Raw genomic sequence first — 20,261 nt, forward strand, 5'->3', positions numbered from 1 at the left:
AAGAACAGTTGGAACTTCAACGGTACTTTGTGGACAATATATAGCAAAAAATGCTAGTGAATGAGCAAAAAATAGAGGACAATTTCATCAACTGAATACAAAGGCAACTAGAGAAATAAGTCTTCATCAAACTATCACTAGAGCTCATTTCATGCTGGCACATCATTAAGGATAAAAAACTGAAATTGTGGGTGTGGATGCAAAACAACAATTAAAATTTTCAAAACCCAACAAAAAAATCCTGACAAGTTATATTTTTGTTGTTCTAAGTATGGCTATTTTGAGTAGTTTGACGGCAATGAAGCTAAAGAAGTGAGTAGTCGAAAATGAGAAGATCCAACACAAGTTCAAAAATCAAAAAGCATTGGCAGCAATATATTGTCACCTATCCAAATGCTGATAATGATCAACTTCAGTTTACTAACTATATTCATTTTCATTCAGATTGTAAAGTCCATTTGAAATATGGATAAAATTGTAAGAATGTGTCACCAAAAGTTGAGCCTTGGTTGTTATATAGTGGAAGAACAAAAAGCCACAAAATTGTGGATTTAAATTCATCTACAATATTTAGTAGGAGTTTATCTACCATGCTTCAAAATCAAAGATTCCTACAAAGCATTATAAAATAAATAAATTAAAACAAGTCTTAATATAATAAAAAATAAGGTCATACACTTCAAGTTGACTGAATACCCATAATAAGCAATTCAAGGGAAAAAAACCATCTCCACAAGGTCATACACTTAATGGTGCCAAATTGCATATAAACATATTATACTTGGAAGACGATTCCCCATATTTCTAGTATTTTAGGGATTTTGTAAGGGTATTTTAATCACTTTATTGCTATTGAATGTGACATCTAGTTACATCAAAGTGAAAGGGAGGTCAGTGTAATATTTAATATTGAAAGGTATTTATATGTAATCACAAACGTCCATTCTCATTTATAAAGAACGTTACAATTAATTTAGTAGTCAATTTAAGAGTCCTCATAGAAACTCTCTTATGACAACTCAAGTCCACGAATACCCATGTGACTTTGTCATTCCTCCAAGAATAAAGAATTAATACAATCAATTTTACTTAACCTTCATGAATTTTGACCTTTCTTTGAAATTTGAACCTAGTCAAGTATAGAGAGTTTGAGAGAATTCTTGAACTCAAAAAATCAATGTCCGGATGAATATCATACATGCCATTACAAAATCTGTGTATGAACGCCAACTGAGTAGCCACTTAAAAAATAGTAAGATGAGAATAAGCATGCTACTACTCAGAACTACTACAAAACCAACTAGACACGGTTGAGGACAATCAATATTAACCAAAACCAAAGGGATCCAAATGAGCTTTGCTAAAACAGATCAACATCTCAAAAATCTTTGGTGTCAGTTCCCATCCAATATTCAACAATTCCTTAATAAATTCTCAAACATCCGAGAACATGTTCAATGGGAAAATAGCAAGCGTTATCTAGTATCACAATCTGGTGAGTCAAGCCTTAAGTAGCAGGTTTTATGAGAACTTTAATGAACATTCTTAACAATTCACTGTTGAACAGAGATATTTGGTCAGTTTATGCAGAAAAACCTTACTTTTGCATTCTTTTGACAAATATTATTATTTGCTGCACGGGAACAGATAATTAGATCAGATGTTTCAAATGGAAGGCAAAAGGAGAAAATGGATTAGTAATATTAGAAAGAAAATGGAGATATGAAGAGCAATAATGATTCTCTCCGACCAATTCTCACAAGCCTTAAAGACACTATTTTGCAGCTCTAATTCTTTATCATACAATTTATGTAACCCATACACGAATATCCTGTGAACTGTCATGCTTATGAATTTCATGACTGCAATACTGTCAATGCTGCAACCATGCTGGACATGGAATTCGGAAACGCATGACTTGTTTCCAGGTGCGTCGAATTGTTGATCAATCCTTTTCCAGGACTCAATAATTCAATAACCTTTGCAGCAGCAGCAATCTGTTGTTCTCTAAGGTTTTCATTATGTACGAGTTCTCTGCAATAGAAGTTTCCAGTCATCAAATCCATTTTAGGTACTTAGTTTTAGATCACACACCCATCAAATTCATTCATATCCAGGATCCGTACCTCTGTATCCTTAACATGCTTTATTGACCATGTAGGATGTAAAAATAAATCAAATATTAATTAACTAGGAGCTTACCTAACTAATGATGCCAATTTTGAAGGTGTGCATCCCTGGAAAAGAGCTTCGGGTATTGTAGCTGATTTCAAAAGAATATTAGGAAGAGAGATGTAAGGTACTTTAGCTTTGTAGCGAATGACCCATTCAGTGAGGAGATGAGCACGGTAGGCAACAACACATGGTAGTCTTGCAAGCTGTAACTCCACAGCTACTGTTCCAGAAGTGCATAAAGCAACTCTGCTTGCCTGCGTAATTTTGAAAATCGACAAGGTTAGCATCCTCAATCCTGGATGCAGTGATTAATATACAGTCTGATTGGATTAACGAGGATGCAAAGTATGATATCTTTACCGTATTTTGAGGTTATTAACATTTGCAAAAGTTTTGTCAATTCCTGGCTCATATGTTTACATGAAGAAATTCCACATACAAGTTGAAAGCCCATGAGAGGGGTACAGAAAGGTGTCCAACATCAAAAATGAAGTTCATGATAGCCTCATCCAATTCTTCTCCATTAAAAAGATTTTTGATGAAATGCTTCACATATTGACTGAACATTCAACTCAAAGAAACTCGGTAACTCGGTGGCCTTTTTGGACAAGAAAGGTGCCCTTTTCACGTCAGGAACTAAAACAAACTTAAGTTCACAATTTTATGACTATTGATTAGAACCAGGAAGCTGTTTCAAAGAGTGATATCTATGTTATGCAGAACACAAGGCTTCCAAGTGCATTGTCCTTAAGCTCTAATCTCATAAAGCCCAAGTGTGCTACCATTGGCCAAGCCCAAAAGTATCTAGACATTCAGTTTGGTTTCAAGCTAGATTAGATTAACCACTTAATTACTTGCTTACCAGTTAAGTTCATTACTTGGGAGTCTAGAAAGTCAAATAGTTCATGGTGGAGCTGTTTTGAATCAGTGGCAAACCTCATGTAATATTAGCATGCTTATCTCATGGTGAAGTAATTACTAATCACCAAATATAACTAATATAATGTAAACACACAAAGAGAAAGACATGGAATTTGCAGTGAGGAAGGAGATATAGTGCAACATTGACCAATGAACCGACAAAACTAAGAAAGAAGTCTAAATTTTTTTTTTTGCCTGTTATAAAATCATCTAGAAAAAGGACCAGACAATGAAGAAGCAAGGATATGCCCTCAATGACTAACACCTTCATGATACGAAAAGGGGATAGAGAAGCCATACGCTAAATGATTTGTACTTCATGCTGGGAGATCCACCTGACACCATTACAACGGGCACAGGCCACTTGCAAACAGCTTTACTGATATAGTCTTTGACATATTGATTGGGTGCGATATGGACCACTGTAACCAACTCCCCAAAGGCATCTTTTAATAGCTCCATAGTGTTTGAGAAAATTGGAAGCATTCGTGTAACTTCCTGAACTCTGCTTCCAGGAAGCAAGCTAATGACGGTGGATCCTTCAAAATTTAAAACAAAAGACAAACTCAAATTGGACAGATTAGGGAAAAATAAAACAAGCTAAACATACAAAGCAAAAATGGTTGGCTAATCACACTAAATGCATAAGATAGGAATTACAAAAGCTGGTATAGCCAACTCTTTTTTCTTTGCGACAATCTTCTATCTTCAAGTTAATCCAAGTTTCACTCATTGTGCAACCTAACATAGTAACTAACTAACTATGAATAAAATTTCAAGAACATATAGTTTTCAACAATGAAGCAGCAAGGCAGCCAGTGATAGATTCACGAGATAATACCTGAAGCTATCCCATGTTCACTTCTAAATTCTTCTCCATTTCCTTGAATCTCTCCAGATGCTCCCTTCTCCTGGAAATAAAATCTCTAGCGCATTAGTACTATTAGACTTCTGACATTACTTCACTTTCATTTCCTACACAAACATTAGAAGATATCAAGTCCTTCAATGCTGATGAATATAGTCTCTTCCAAATAAAAAGTTGTGAATTTATTGAAAGGCCAGACCAAACACTCTGCAAAAATGGAATCACCTTCAACTCTATCATGTCTTCCAGAGTGGGGTGTCCTACAAATGTGGCAGCTATTCCGTTCAACTTACAAATTTCAGCCTCAAATGGGAGGATACATAATACATGATCTATAAACTCAGAAAGCCCTTTAATCCTTGCCTCACCCCCTTTCCAGGCCCAGAAAGATGGTGATACATAATGGAAGTGTTTAGGGCTAATGATTCCCTGCTCGATACATTTAGCTGCAAAAAAACATGTTACCGTACTCCTACAATATTTTTCACTATGCAGAAGGAAAACAGAAGCTGTATCATCCTGAAAAGAAATTACACCAAAATTACCTCGCAAATACTTCAGGAAACGGAAAGAGAATCCCTTTGAGTCCACCGTTAGTACGACATGAGGCTGGAATGAAAGAGCAGCCTGAACTGTTTGTTTCAGTTTAACCTGTTATTTCGAATTATGCATGTCAAAGGACCACAACTCACACTATTATAAAATACAATAAAAAAAATAGGAAAACCAGACTGCTCACCACGTACTCTGAAATTATTAAGGTGTGGCAACAACTCCCAAATACCCATCACTGAAATATCTTCCATAGGAAAGAGAGAATTTAAGCCTTGCTTAGACATCAAGTAGCTGAAATGACATCAAAGATGGAAAAGATCAAAAACACATAGAAAACAGACAGAGAAGATTAATAACCATACATGACCATAAAGCAAATCATCAAGTGTTACACTACCAAGTAAATCATAACATATCAACAAGAATTAGAGAAATGGAAACTAAAATAACTAAAGCTAAAATATTTAATTAATGCAGAATAAGTACCTGCCTCTCCATCTTAAGCTATCAATTGCATTGGTAGAGTGCAGGGCATGGGCCTTAATATCAAGAAAATACTATGTCTGAAACCAGAAACTTGTGTGTATTTGTGCATTGAACTTGTAAACATAATTTCATTATCCAGTCTAGAATAAGGACTTTACAAACAAAATTAACAGCTTACCCTCCAACACCAGCAAATCGAACAGGAAAAGGACTCAGCTTTCTAAGAGAATCCATGAAGCGTGACCCTATGATGTCACCAGAAACCTCACCAGCAACGATGAACACTCTGAGCTCCCCATCTTTGGAAGCCAAGTCTCTGACAGGGTGGCTTGAAATTGAGAATGATCTTCTCAACAGATAATTTAACTCCACATCTTTTCTAGAAAACAAATTCCAGAAAACTCCCCTTTGTAACTTGTTCATGTTTCACATTCCCTGAGCATCATAGACACAAGAATAGAAGCTGCTTTTAGCTAGCTTTTCACTACCAGAACAAACATTTACTATCTAATTATTATGGCAAATCCTTCTATTCCATATAAAGGGAAGGCCCAACTTCGTTGATTTGATCACACCTCCCAAATGGAAGTTTGGCATCCTACAATTGGCATTCAAAACAATTAAGTCCAAGTGACGTGTAGCAGCTATTTTTAAGGAAGGTGAAATTCCAAATTTCACGTAGAGACTGTGGAGGATCAACTTTGGATACACTTTCCGATTTGTATGTTTCATGATCACATTAGATGCAGGATAAGATTACAATTCTAAGTGGCACAAGTACATGTTAGAGCAAAGGTTCCCCTAGTCAACAGCTCAAAAATATAAAAATAGCAACTGACTCAGGATCAATAGATGCTATCTGAAAAAAAAAAAAAAACAAAAAGAAAACCCAAAAAAAATAACAATAAAACAGAGGGAAGGCCAACATCACAGAATGCATGAAAAAGATGATGGTAATGTCTGTAAATTCATGGTATAAAATGAAGTAAAAACTAAGAACAACTTCTTTGACCACACTAATAGTTTTATACCTGGAGGACTAGTCTGTTCTGGACTTTTATGAAAAATCAACATGATAGAATACCACCAATCAAGTTCGTTAAGATCTCAAAAGCACCTTTCTCATTTATACCTTGCCAAAAAAAAAAGTCTTTAAGTGATGTTGTTAATCAAAATACTAATGTCAACAAGATGAAGTAAAAATGATATCTACCTCCTCCAATTGGACATTATGCACCCCATAATGTCAAAGCAAACAAAGTTAAGTTAGTTTTTACTTTCTTCCAACCTCTTCAACAGAACTGCATGGGCATCAGATTAAAATGAAGTAGTCACACATAAACACTGGTAAATCTATATCAGCATCAAAACCAAAACTAGAGCGGCATCCAAAGCATACAGAAGCTTGAAGAATGTCTGTTCTACATGAATATTCTTAAACATGCAAGTTAATCTGTTACCAGAACAGACACATGACAGGAGAAAAATAAATGAATAGGAGTAATATAGTTAGAAAAGCATGAAGGAACAACAACTAGGATTAACATATAGTTTTTTCACTGAATCTTCCTATATCATCATTGTTTTCTGCTGTAGTTTCAAGCCATTGGTAGCTCCAAGAACATTCCAAGAACTGAACTGTTTCTATGTAGACCATATTTATAACCAGCTATCTACCAGTTACTGATGCTAACAAGCAGCCAAATATACATTTTAATTCATTCTTGATTTAGACAAACCAGAACCAGCACTATGTAAATAAATTATTATGTGACATCCCACAAAAGAAGCTACTTTAATAACACCTACAAAATCTAAAGGCAGTAACAAAGCAAACTAAATCCCATGTTCTCCGATGAGTGCAGATATCTGCTAAAAATAAAAGAGATTTCCAGAACCTTAAATTTCTCCCTTTTGAAAATCAGACCATAAAGTTATAATACTGCAACTCCTTCCCCCCCCCTCCCCTCTCTTCCCCTCCTCTTGCTTTCTTTTTCCATGATTTCGCTTCCCCTCCTCTCTTCCATGATTTCAGCATCACCTCCGAAACCGACTTCATAAAACACGAATCCTAGCAATTCTTACACCTAAACTCACAAATATCGACAACCAAGTAGTTGCATTATAGCAGCTCTCAGTAAACTTTAAAAGCGGACATATCAACTCAAATGTTTCACAGGATCATAGCTTAAACCAAAATAGTACCATATCGTATTTCCCTATTCAATCTAAATGAATTCAGTATTCAAGAAAGTGTTTGAAAGTGCAAATAAATCGTTTGAAAGTTCTTTTCTTTTTCACTTCTTTTTTAAATTTATCAAAGCTATCATATATTATCTCACTCAACCAAAATCGCAAGAATTAGCACACCAATAGTTATATAAAAAACTTAACCAATGTTATTATCTCCGAACATCTAACTTTCTTGTAAAAGTAGAAAATTATGCCGTAGTTCACACATTTTTCAGCTTTGGAGTTTGAATTGTACAATCAATAACACTGCAAATCACCTCAATCAAAGTATCTAAATATGCCAGCAAATATACTTCTAATGATAAAGCCTTGGAAAATCTTATTGAATGAACCAAAAATGTAAAGAAAGATAATAGTAATAACCAATTGCAGAATATGAAAAAGTGGTTCAACTAACCTGCTGGAGGGAAAGAGGGAGATTGTAAAACCGGGGCATAGGGTTCTCTGCGTTGAAGAAAAAAGGCGGTGCTTATCCGGATCCGGACAACAATACCATATAAAGATCCGACCCAACAATGCTATACGGTTCTTTAAAATAAGATATCGATTGTGAAACGGTAAGAGAATTTTTTTGTGCGTTCACAAAATTCCATTGTAAACTTGTTTTTTATATCTCAGAATGAACTAATAAATCTAACATGTCGTTAGGATTTTTACAATTTTTTTTATTATCAATTTCAAAGTTTGAATCGTGTGTGAAAGGGGTGGGAAGTCAAAAAAAAAAAAAAAAACCAGAAATTTGCTGCAAATTTCTTCTTTATTTAAAAACAAAATTTCAAGGCAAATTCTAGTGCTACTAAATTTACTAGCTTTGCTTACAGTTCTGGATTAATTTACTGACTGTATAATTTTAATCAAATATCAACTATCCTTTGACAAATTAGAGAATTTTTTTCATCTTTCTCTATAATTTTTATTATTTTTTTTTTTGGTCCTCATCTTTCTCTCTCTAATTTTGGTTTGTGCAAAGTCTGGTCAACATAAGGCCCGTTATAATTAATTAGTCCATTTATCAACTCCCTTGGTCCAAGTCCAATTTATTTGAAGCCCAACCCAACTTCTCATCCCCTCGCATATTCAAATGCAGAGGAGGGAAGAACTCATTTTCGAAATTTCTCACACACAACACACACAAGTAACCCACTCTCACACTCCCACAACCACTCGCCTTCCAGGCGCAGGCGAAAGTTCTCCGGCACGGCTAATAAATACACAGCCGGACAGATTTTAGTGCATGCAGTTTTGAAATCCCCAGGAATTAGACAAATTTGGTTTGTTCATATTGAGGTATTGAAGAAAATTGACAGTTGAAATGGCTGAAGCCCTAAGCCCGAACCCGAAGCAAAGAGGCCCGTTTTCGCCGTCGAGCCCTTTCTTCTTGGGCTCTAATGATGACAAACTCGAAAGAGCTCAAGCACGCGCTGCCCGTGCTGCAGCCATCCGACGCAAGCCTGCCGCCGCCGGTCCTCCCGCTGTAGCCACTGCAAATGAGTCCTTCCTCGATAAGCAGCAGATTCTAGAATTGTTCCACAATTGCATCAAACTTGCCAGTGAAAATGTCTGTTTTTTCTTTCTCTGAAATTATGTATGATGAATTCTTTTTGCGTGTATATTAGTTGTTGGAATTTTGGGTATTTATTAGAATGAGTAAAAGTTTGCATTTTTAAACTATTTTTGGTGCAGAAAATTAATCAAAAGAATACGTGGGAGCTGAATTTGATAGATCATCTATGCGAGATTATTAAAGTTGAAGAAGAAAATGATGCCGAGACTAATTTTCAGAAGGTATTTATTGTTAAAAGTTCAGTTCATTTTGCTACGAATAGGAGATTATACGCATAAATACAAGTTTTTTTCTTTGCAAGGCATAATAATAATTGCTGGGCAGTTTTTAACCAAACAAAGAGAAGAATTTTTCTTTTTTGCGATGGTTTTTTGTTGGTTTGTTAACTTAATTTATGAAAAAATGATGCTTATGTTCTTTCCTCTTTTGTGGTTTTTGGTGTAATTTTCAAAGTACATGTATTTTCTTTTGAAAGAGGGGAAAGAACTAGGAAGCAGCTACCCTTTTGTCTATCTTATGTATTTGCTGTGAATCCTGATGACTAAGCTGTGTGATAGCATCAAGTAGTAGGATTTGCTGAAAGCGCTGTAATAATAATGTGGGATTGAGTATGTAAATATCATTTGCTTGTCAATTGCTTATGCTGAGTTGTGAGGCATCAGAAGACTTGGTTTATGGCTTGTTAATATGAATTTTCTTGTGGAGGCAACCAGGTATAGAAAAAAATAATTTACGGAATCACTGCTTGAATTGAGTACAGAATTTATCACCCTGAACTGGGATTTTATATTTAATCACTCATGGTAGACTTAGAAATGGATACAGAGAGTTAGTAATTTCCTTTAGCTTTACTGGCTGCTTACAAATGGATGTTGCTGCAAATATTGTTTGATGAATGGACGAATGATTGTGTCTTCAAAAATTTGAAAAGCAAAAGCTGAGATGAAGAAGATGTTAGAGGATGCTTCTGTGTGAGTAGCTTTTTTCAGGTTAAAATCATCTAAGAGCATAGAACTGAAGCAACATGTCAAAGAAAACTTTAGCTTAAATAAAACTAAGATCCTTAGAGAGATTTTAGATTATGAATGACTCTAGTTCTAGTATTATTTGGGTCTGTTGGTGTCTGTGGATGAGAGTAATTTGCTGTTTCTTTATATCATTTTATTGGAATAATAAACACTTGATGCTTAGTTTGCACTTTTTGTGTTGCTCTCACTCTTTTCTCTGATAAACAGCTCTTCAAAATGATGCTTTTCCACAAAAATGGGAATGAAACTAAAGCTAAAATGTGCATTTTTGCTGTTAAATGAAAAATAAAAAGCATAAACTTTGATCATGAGGCCAAAATTTAGCATATAAGGTCCTTGATTTTGCATTAGAAGCCAGTACTATTAACACTAAAAGCATGAGCACATCTAGTTTTTTATTTTTTTCTCGTATTCTAGGCAAGTTGTACCCTTGAAGCTGGAGTAAAGATTTACTCAATGAGGGTGGATTCTGTGCATTCAGAGGCATATAAGGTACTTGGAGGGATTAATCGAGTTGGTCAAGAAAATGAGAAAGGTAAGACATTTACTCCCTTTTAGAGCAAGAAGGAGTTTACTTTCTCTGTGCATACTCTTTCAGAAGAGAAATACATCCTTTGCCCACGTGCCTTCTAGTTGCAATGGTTCTCTAACTTTTTGTCATATAGGAAGACCAGCCATAATAAACTTAAAAGATTAAATAGTATATGATACAAAATGGTATGAGGTTGATGGTTATAAAAGCGAAGCAAGAAATAAAATACACATTAGTACTTTTGTAAATCAATGGGTCAACTGTCAGTTCTTCATTTAATGCCATGAATTTGGCTTCAATATAAAAGGATTCCTTGAAAAAGGCCAAATAGTTGCTATTTCGTCTTTATTTTTTTAATCCAGAATTATTCAATCAAAAGAAAGCTTCCAAATTTTCATATAATCTGATTTTTCTCTCTTTAATAAGCAAAAGTTACTATTCTGTCCTTCTCATTATCTTAATCAGTTTGTGTTTACAAGTTGAATCCTGTTTGTGGTTTACAATGGGACTTACTCATCTACAAATTGAAAGTAGAAACAGGATTCAGTAACTAAGTGAAAATTGTGGTGGAAAGGCTATCTTGAGCTGTATCTTGTCATCATGTCAAGTGGTTGCTATGTGGAACTAATTTTGTCAGCTATGCTGTCAGCCTTTGCTTTGTTCCTATCTAATTAATCATGGGATGTCCTTTGTCTATTAGCAAATTTAGCTCTCATGGTCTTCTAGTTGCGGTATTCAAATGAGCAGAGATCAAGGCCTCCTGGGGCTATTATCTCAAAAGCGAAGCACATGCTTAATTGAAGTAAAGCTCACACTAATATAGATTGGATATACAACGATAACATACGTAATTATCTTAGATAACAAATAATAAATTGTAAGTCATACATGTTAATGTCGATTGTACATTTGATTTTAATTCAATTTTTTATTTTTGTTTAGCTGCCTTTCATTTTGGAAACCCTGGATATTTCAATATTTTGGAAAATTCAGCAAAGAACTCCTCTACTTCAGCATAATTCAGCAAATACCACTTACAAAGAAGATTGGAATAATATGATAGGAAAGGAGGTTTAGCGGAAGTGGGGGTAGTGCATTGGGCTGAAGAGGGGAAGGATTTAAGATACTATGAGAAGCATAGTGAGTAGTTTGTCTTGACCAAATTGTGTGCAGTTATCCCATGCTTCTAACTCAACAAACTGACCATGCAACTAAGCAATCATCAGACATGGCAAAGATTAAAACAGGTTAAATGTATAAATAGTTGGTAAAGTAGGAAAAAGACCAAACATCTACAAAGCATGCTTATACTAAGCTTAGTCATTCTGGTCCTCAATTTAATGACCTTTGTAGTTTAGCTTATAACATCAACTTGTGGCATGAGCTGGTTTATTTATCTCATCTATTAGTTCCTTAGAGTTTGGTTTCTATGGCAGACAACACTTTGGAAGATGTCATTGACAGTAGTCATGAGGAAGGTCATTCAAAGAAAGACCAAGAGAGAAAGGTTAATATCTTCCTCTAGTATAAGTGTTTTACTACAAAGTCATGAATACTAGCATCTGAATTTGCAAAGTGAATAACTGCAGCTGTCACCTTTGTCGACGCTTGAGTCATCATTTGAGGCACTAAATGTTAAAAAGTTTGATGGTGAGTCTGGATCCTTCTTAATATTCTGTGGATAATAGTACTGCATAAACATGATGAAATGTGCTTGTTCTTTAGTGGCCTTTGCTGTGGATCCTCTGTATCATCAGACATCAGCACAATTTGACGAAGGTGGAGCAAAGGGTCTTCTATTGAACAATCTTGGAGTATATGGTAACTGCCAGGTCCTTTTTGATTCACTTGAGTTACCTGGAAAGTGCACATTGCCTGCAATTGAACGTGGCAGATCTGAAACAATTGATATAACTTTCATGAGAGGTGTGTTCTTTTTGCAATCTATCCTGTTTCTGAGTCATGGGAGAGCATAACATTTCTGTAATGCTTAAATTTTACATGCAGATACCATAGAACAGATGGTGTTTAACATCCCAGAGAAGGAGGAGATTTCACCCACTCTTAAGGATATAGTTAACCTTTTTGATGAGGATAATCGAAGACCACCATGTGAACCATGTTCTTCTGTAGAAAAATCACCAGGACAAGTTAAGGGAGCTGAGGATTGCTTTGAGTTTGATAATGGTGCATGTGAAAATTGTGGGGGCTTGGATCAGGATGAAGAAACAAGTTTGGTGGATGAAGGAACCTATGATGGGGGTCAGATTTTGCCAAGCCTACATGGGGTACAAAATATTCTTGGCTGCAAGCTATGTATCTTTACCAATCATGATTAATGCGGACAGATTTTTCAGGAATGATTTCGATAACTTTTGCAGGATGGTGAACCATGTGTTTTCAGTGAATGTGATGTAGATGACAGATTTGAGAAAGTAGATGACTATTTATTTTTAAGTTTGGGACTTTTATCAAGGCAAAATGCCTGGGCTGGTCCAGATCATTGGAAGTATCGGAAGGCAAAAGGTACATGTGGTAGTCTTTTGTTAGTCTTGTGCTAGTTGTTATTATCATTACTGGTGTTATGATGAGTTCAATGTTGACTTTTTTAATGGTTCAGAAATTCCAGAGAATGAAGATGATGCATCACCAGTAAAGGCCAAAAAATCAAAGAGTAGAAAAATTGAATCTGATATTGATTTTACTAAAGCCTTGGATGCTGATATGTCCAATGTCTTTGCTCCCCCAAAGAACCCGAAGTCACTTCTACTGCCTGCAAATAGAGCACCTTGTAATACAAGACTTCCAGAAGATTGCCATTATCAACCAGAGGATCTTGTGAAGTTGTTTCTTTTACCCAATGTTATGGTACAATCACTTATAAATGAGAACTGTATAGCATATTCCTCTTTAAGATAATCTATTTCATTGGTTGATTTTTTCTTATTGATAGTGCCTTGGGAGGAGAAGAAGGAAAGTTCCTGGTAAGCTTTATCCTTTTGTCGATTTTGTTCAGGTTCACTAGAATACACATGCTACAAGCATTGCAGCCCATCTTCTGTATCAACAACTGACTGCACCGTTCTTCTTTTGCAAATATGGTGTTAGACTGTTAGTGCTACTCACATCTGTAATATAGCTACAAAGCCATGATAAACAAATGGATTTTTCTTGAGTTCAACAATGTGTATGCATCTGTTTCCAATCTCTTTAAATCATGTCACAATGGAGAAAGAATGGTCATCCAATGAGAACTTGAAATAGAAACAATATTCATGGCAGTTGCATGAGGAAAGAAATAAACAGAGGACTAATAATCTGATTGAGTCTCAATACAAAAGTTGTTACGTTTTTTTTAGAATGAAAATCGCCCTAAAATGAGTTCAATGGAAATTTTATGATTCTGAAAGCTTTCAGGGTAGTATCCTGTAAGTTCAGACCAATTTCATATATATAGGATATGAGTCAGCCTGGGATAAACTTATGGAATCGTGTAGATTTGTCTTGCAAATTTCACATAATTATCAAAGCCAATGTTGGTTTAATTGTTGGTTCAAGTAATGGAATTGGCCACACATTTATGTCAAAGTGAATTATGAATTCTATAATGTCCAAATGAGTTACAAACATGTTGCTTAATTTGAGAAATATAATTTTCTCAAGTAAAATGACACTCTTTTCCAGTTAGATTTTATTTTGCTTCAATGCCTGATTTTTTGGATTCTAAAATTAGTAGCAAAGTGAGTCACTCCACACTTGGTTTCCTTTGTAGCGAATCTATATTGCATGTCTTCAGAATATGTTGTTTCTAGGACAATGTAATCTGACATGGCCAGTTTCATTTATATAGAAATAAATTACTGCTTTTTGATGATTAAATCTGGCTGTATGTTCAGATGAATCAAGTCCACAAGAAGATGATTATGGAGCAATGCCATCATGGGATGATCAAAATGGGTTTGATTGCTTTTCGGATCATGAAAGTGCTTATGGCAATGTCGAAGACTTAAGCAACCTTGTCTCTCAGCCCCGGCAGGTTGGCTTTTTATCATTTCAATCCTAAATACTAAAATTGACTGAAGATTAAAACTGAGGCGCTTAAAATTGAGTTGTCAACTATTACTCTCGACACCGTATACTGCTGGATTTATTACTACATACTGCTCCCATTGTCTTATTAACTATTGGCCACTTTGAACCAGGGATGTAGTGTTAAGCATGATTTATTACATTATGTTGTGTCAAAAACTTACAAATACTCCTGAATTTAATACATTAGAATGGAAGTCTTGACTCTAAAGTAATTAATGATTGTTGACCTTTGGTAGTTGCCAGATTAATTGTAATGATTAGAGGACATGGACAAGCCTAATAGGAAAGAGCTTTTGAATGTGTGTAACTTACTTTTTTCGTTTCTTGTTTAATTGTCCAATCAATTGAAACAGCTCTAAGTGCACAAATACTGAATTTTGTGGTTTCTCTTCTCAGTTATTTGATATTTGTTAATTTTTGGTTCTAGAAAATTCTCCTTTTGTTGTTGTATTAGCTTGTTGTAACTGCTTATCTGAATCCTAACATGTTGCAATTATCACTAGTCTATCATAAACTGCCTTGTAAGGAAGTACCTTAAAGCAATATTTGTCTAAAAAAGGTAGCCTAACAATGTTGTATTTCTAATGAGTTCATCCAGTGAACTGTATAAAAAATCTTAGAAGGAAGCACGCTAAAAAGATCTTCTTCCATATGCATAGAGAAATTATCTCTTCATGAGATTGTATTTCAGGTTGAAAATGAAAAATGGACTCTTTTCTTTTAGAAGATTCTTCATGATTCTTCATCAAAGTAATGAGAACCTATCTGGGCTATGGAATCTTTAGTCTGTTTTTTGTTATGGGTTTGATGTCTTGTGCAAATAATCAATGTATAAGCAAACCTGCAATCCAGCCTTAGCTTTAATACATTGATCATGGACAACCTTATGAACTCAGAATTTTAAATTTTGTGAAGTTCATAATTTTTCTGCTTCCCCACCACAATTTCATTCGTGAGGTATCTGTTATGATCTGATATGTAGATATGAAAATTTATTTTCGGAAGTCCCACATGAAGAATATCAATGACAAGAGGTGCAATTTTTGTGTTTAATGTTATCTCTCCAGCATCTTGTCATATTGAGCTCTGGCTGACCTATTCTTTGTCTAAGCATGAATTTGCCTTGTGTGTCTTTCGTACTGGAACCCTTCATTGTGCCCATTTTTATCTACATTTAAGATCAAGTATACATTTTTTTGACAAAAAGGGTTGCTACAGATGAATTTTCATATGGTTGCAGTAGTGCAGCTGAATATTAAGACAAATCACAGGACAGACGATGCAGTTGAGAGTTGTACAGCATTTTGTTGGTGTATAATGCTTAAGTTCATGAAACTGATTTGCCTAGATGATGGTTTTGGCACTTAGAACAAAATGTCTCACTCCAAAGAGTTCTTCCTAATTCGTCAGCAACTTAATATTGCCTGAGATATTCTTGTTATCAATCGCTCTTGATGGTAGCCAACCCAAAGAAATAGAAAACCTTGAACACATTTTTTTTTTAATTACTTTTGAGCTGATCCTTGAGGAAGTAATGAGATCTACATGTTGGGCTTTTCTGGTTATAGTGGTCCTTCTTTAATATGCTTGAGAAAATTGAAATTGAACGATATTGTCTAAATGCAGTAGTTCCCCCCTTGGGGCTGCTTTGTGGCTCCTTAGAAGCTTGAGAAAGCAAAAATCAGGCACCATCTATCCATGTTACTTGATTGACTGGAAGCTTAACTCTATTAGTTCTTGCGTTGTGAATAAAGAGCCTGGACAACTTTTATACGATATAAGTTCATTTTCCTTCATTAACTTTTTAAAATGCTTCCAATTCAAACAATGCACTCCCCACATTTTTTTTTTCTAGTTTTAATCTAGTTGTTGCAAAGTTAACTTACTAAGTAGGGTTAATCTGTTTTCTAAGTTTGCTAACACATGAGCTTTTGTACACTAACAGGTTAACAAGATTGAAGTGCAGTATGACAAAACATCAAAACAGGTTGACGTTCAGGCACTTAAGGAAACCCTGTGGGACCATATAAGAGAAAAAAATCTGGCAGAAGTGCAGGTAACTTAACATTTTCCTTAAATCAGGGTACTTTACCTTTAATACATATTCTGCACAGTTGTCTACGTGGAAGTTCTAGAGCCCAAGTTAGCATACATTACCTTTAATACCATAGACGTATATTCAATATTTGGCCAACATAATGATGACTAAGATGATCAACTCAATGACTATTAACCATTATTGCAAATAGCTAGTTGCCTGCTCCTCCAACAACATGCAATATTCATGCTGTTCAATTGTCATATTATCCTCATTTCCCAAGCTTTCCAATACACAGTTAATATGAATGGTGGTCATAGGCTGAGGGCTTTTTATCACATTGTCTTATGTTCTTTTTCTTTGTTTTATAAATGCAAACAGGAAAACTCGGAAGACCACAAAATATCTTTCAAGCAAATTTTAGCAACTTTTCCAAGTGACTGCAGAGCAGCATCATCTGTTCGAGACATCTCTCCTCATTTGTGTTTCATATGCTTATTGCATCTTGCAAATGAGCATGGGTTGTGGATCCACGGGTCTGCTAACTTGGATGATCTCAGTATTCATCTTTAGATTCATAATATGGTTTTGGGAGCTGCATTTTCAAGCTTCACCGGCTCATCTGCAAGTGCCTTCTTTTGGAAGTGTATATTACAATGTATATTGTTGTTCTTCCTCCTATCAGATTCCTACTGTACCATTGATATGGTTTAGACTGGGAATCAACCATCTGTACCTAAGATGTAGCATCCGTAGATGTAATGAAATGTGGTGCTTGACTAACAAATTTACTTTCTTGGTTTCTGCTTAAACCTATGTCAAATTTGTTGGCTTTGGTTGCGATGATCTGTCAGCAAGATTGTCATTATTGTTCTTTCCAAGCACAATCAAATCCTCAATTCTTGCTTTTCATTGTCATCTGGTCACTTTTTCCGGACTGCATTTCCTAGGTAAGGACTAGAACCAAATGGAGAATTAGTCTAATGTTGCTTAAATTCACGATAACTGGCACCTCTCTTTATCTCCAGTTGTTTCGTTTCATGAAGAGGATACGTGTAGCTCGAATTTGTGACAGTTTGCATGGGATGGTTCTGAAATAACGTAGAATCACATCAAAGTGAGACAATTTAAATTCAATGATATGAACCTTGATGCAGCTACCATTAAGATAGGCATTTGATGATTCTCTTGTAATAATCACTTTGTTATTGTATCAGTATCCACTTCACATGCGCCAGTATCTCTTTTTGTTTCTTTCACCTGGTTTTGATCTTTTTGGTAGCCGTTTCTAATCCACAGAAATTCCTTTCAATTTTTTATTTCTGTTTCTATTAAAACATCTTGAAAAAAACTATAGATTGCGTGATCATATAAATCAAGCCCATGTTATTAGCAAGTGACAAAGTGCTAGCCATAATTTGCATTGGATTGTATGCAAAAAAAGGTCTATCCATGCATGGTTTGATATTACAACTAATATGCATGCTCTGTCAAAGATTGAAATCCCTAATGTTCTGACTGGGTATTTGAGATGATAAACGACATCAAAAGTGCCATGTTCAAGTCTCTCTACCTTGGCTCAGCCACTCGTCAACCTTGCCATCTACAAGACATGTAGGAGCTAAAGCAAATTGTTCTCTTATATGAGTAGGTTTAATTGTTCAAATATTGGAATCTGCTATTCTTAACGTTCAAAAATTATTTCATCGAGACCTCAGAATCTGTTATTTAATGATAAAAAAAAAAATTTTCAAGATCTAGGAATCTGCTATCACTAATGTTTAGAAGAGCTATTAACCCCTTAAACAACAAGCACTTAATTTTTTTGAATTATATGTCCCTTTTATATATCAAAGAAACAATAATGTCCTTTAAGTGCAAAAGATGATGCTTCAAATTTTGGTTTAGTTACAAAAAAGAGCTGGACTATATGATCCAAGAATAAAAGTCTCACATTCACGTTTAGTTAGTTTGCTGATTAGTAAGTGGGGATAATTTCAAAAAGCTCTCCTGAGGTTTCTTCTAATATCACTTAGCACCCCAAGGATTCTAAAATCTCACTTACCTCCCCTATTAGCTTGACAAGGTTAGATATCCCTTTCAATGGTCATAAATTGATGACATTACCCTGGCATTTTTAATAGTTATTTAACCAAAAATCCCAAATTAAAAGAGAATTTTTAACCCAAAAACTATAAACAATAATAACCAAATGACCATCCAATATTAGTCCCTAATCCTCTGTAATTAGATCGTTAAGTTAAATTTAGTAATGTCAACTGCTGCAAAGGATTTTAGTAAGTAATTTACACCTTAGAAAATTTTGCCGGACCGACTTAAGGAAGTCAAGCAAGGTTTTGAGGAAGTATTGTTTGTATACATAATGTAATCAAAATTGTACTTTAAATTAAAATTATCTTTGTTATTTGTGTGGTTTGTATGTAAAGCCTAACATATATATATATATATATATATATATATATATATATATATATATATATATATATAAGCCAGCATTAAAAATATTAATCAAAAAAGGATCTCATGACCAAATATCAAAATATTGCCTATGTTGTTTTTCTCTTTTTTTTTGAAAAGAATATAAGCAATTTCTAGAGATTTTTAGCTACATCTTTTAGCCGTCTTTTAATTTTTATTGTTGATGTAAGTTTCATAAATAGAATAACACAAGGGTAGTATTGGAAGAAAAGCAATTTCTCTCTTGCTTTTCCACAAAAGGGGCTCAAATGTCACAAAAAGTGTCAATCTAAAAGAGGTAAGTGAGATTTTTAGAAACCTGTAGAGTGCTAAGTGATATTATAAGAAATCCAAATGGAGGTTTCTGAAATTATCCCTATTAAGTATTTGTAACTCTAAAAGAGATGAAAAAAAATTTAAGAAAGATATAGTGTAAATAATTGCTTATCACTTGGTTACCATTTTTTCCACATAAGGTAGATAAAAGAATTCGAGGCTTCTAGATTATATACCTTTCAAAACAAATTTTTTACGATATCAACAAACAGCAGGGATTGTTCAGCAACCAAAAGTCTATTCTGGCACCGCTTTAAATTTGTCACATGCTTTCACAATATTTTGCGAAGAGAAGTTTGTTATCTCCATTTAAAGTGGCAATCATCCTTTGATTTCTTTGTATATTGTTGGCAACTATTCAAGCAAAAAATAGAAAAGATGGTGAAAAAGAAAATCATATTTTCCATCTGGACTAACATTTTCTGACAACATATTAAAAACTTTTAAATTTTCATCCTGAAAGAGGTTAAATGCATTTTAATACTTGAAAGTTGAAACTATCGGAAATCCAATCAGTTATGGATTTTTATTTTTTTTAGAAGATACGGAAATTAAACTTCATCTTATAAAGAATTTTAAAAGGGATAATTGCAGAAACCTCCCTTAAAGTTTCTAACAACTTCACCTAGCATCCTTGAGGTTTTCACCTAGCTTCTGACAAATTCCTAGGCCTTATAAAATAATCATAATAAGCTTAACATATCCACATTTTTCATGCAATTAAATAATCCGCTCCTAATCTTGTGCTTATGAATGCATGTCACACAATTAGACATTAAATGGAAACTAAAATAAGGTTCACTCAAGGAATAACCAATTATGTTATAAACACAATTTGAAACATATTACAAATTTATTCTAGTTTTGTTTGAAGGATTTACAGATGAGTAGAAGAAGATATGAATTGAAAGTTTAAGAATGATGAGACTAACGTT

The 20,261-nt window shown here is 34.6% G+C and overlaps 2 protein-coding genes across 7 annotated transcripts; one reads left to right on the forward strand and one right to left on the reverse strand.

Moving 5' to 3' along the window:
* Positions 1–1,670: 1,670 nt before the first annotated feature.
* Positions 1,671–7,787, reverse strand: LOC113690891 (probable lipid-A-disaccharide synthase, mitochondrial). Of its 6 annotated transcripts, none has more exons than XM_027209002.2 (11): positions 7,656–7,760; positions 6,219–6,306; positions 6,037–6,137; positions 5,184–5,440; positions 4,711–4,810; positions 4,510–4,615; positions 4,190–4,410; positions 3,938–4,007; positions 3,397–3,635; positions 2,203–2,429; positions 1,671–2,034 (listed from the first exon to the last, which is right to left on the reverse strand). In XM_027209002.2, exons 4-11 carry the CDS (start codon positions 5,426–5,428, stop codon positions 1,857–1,859), a joined length of 1,386 nt encoding a protein of 461 aa, XP_027064803.1. In that variant the 5' UTR covers positions 5,429–5,440; positions 6,037–6,137; positions 6,219–6,306; positions 7,656–7,760; the 3' UTR covers positions 1,671–1,856. The 6 variants fall into 6 exon arrangements, with proteins under 6 accessions (XP_027064803.1, XP_027064804.1, XP_071906942.1 ...); XM_027209003.2 differs by lacking the exon at positions 7,656–7,760 and adding an exon at positions 7,516–7,634; XM_072050841.1 differs by lacking the exon at positions 7,656–7,760 and having other exon boundaries at positions 6,219–6,354.
* A 589-nt stretch (positions 7,788–8,376) lies between these two features.
* LOC113690890 (condensin complex subunit 2-like) lies at positions 8,377–17,365 on the forward strand. Its single transcript, XM_027209000.2, has 13 exons — positions 8,377–8,816; positions 8,942–9,043; positions 10,268–10,385; positions 11,819–11,889; positions 11,972–12,032; positions 12,108–12,308; positions 12,390–12,670; positions 12,764–12,908; positions 13,003–13,250; positions 13,336–13,366; positions 14,279–14,418; positions 16,420–16,530; positions 16,894–17,365. Exons 1-13 carry the CDS (start codon positions 8,571–8,573, stop codon positions 17,083–17,085), a joined length of 1,947 nt encoding a protein of 648 aa, XP_027064801.1. The 5' UTR covers positions 8,377–8,570; the 3' UTR covers positions 17,086–17,365.
* Positions 17,366–20,261: the final 2,896 nt, after the last annotated feature.

This window comes from Coffea arabica, chromosome 5c (assembly GCF_036785885.1).
Source record: "Coffea arabica cultivar ET-39 chromosome 5c, Coffea Arabica ET-39 HiFi, whole genome shotgun sequence".
In the NCBI taxonomy this organism is placed as follows: Eukaryota; Viridiplantae; Streptophyta; class Magnoliopsida; order Gentianales; family Rubiaceae; genus Coffea; species Coffea arabica.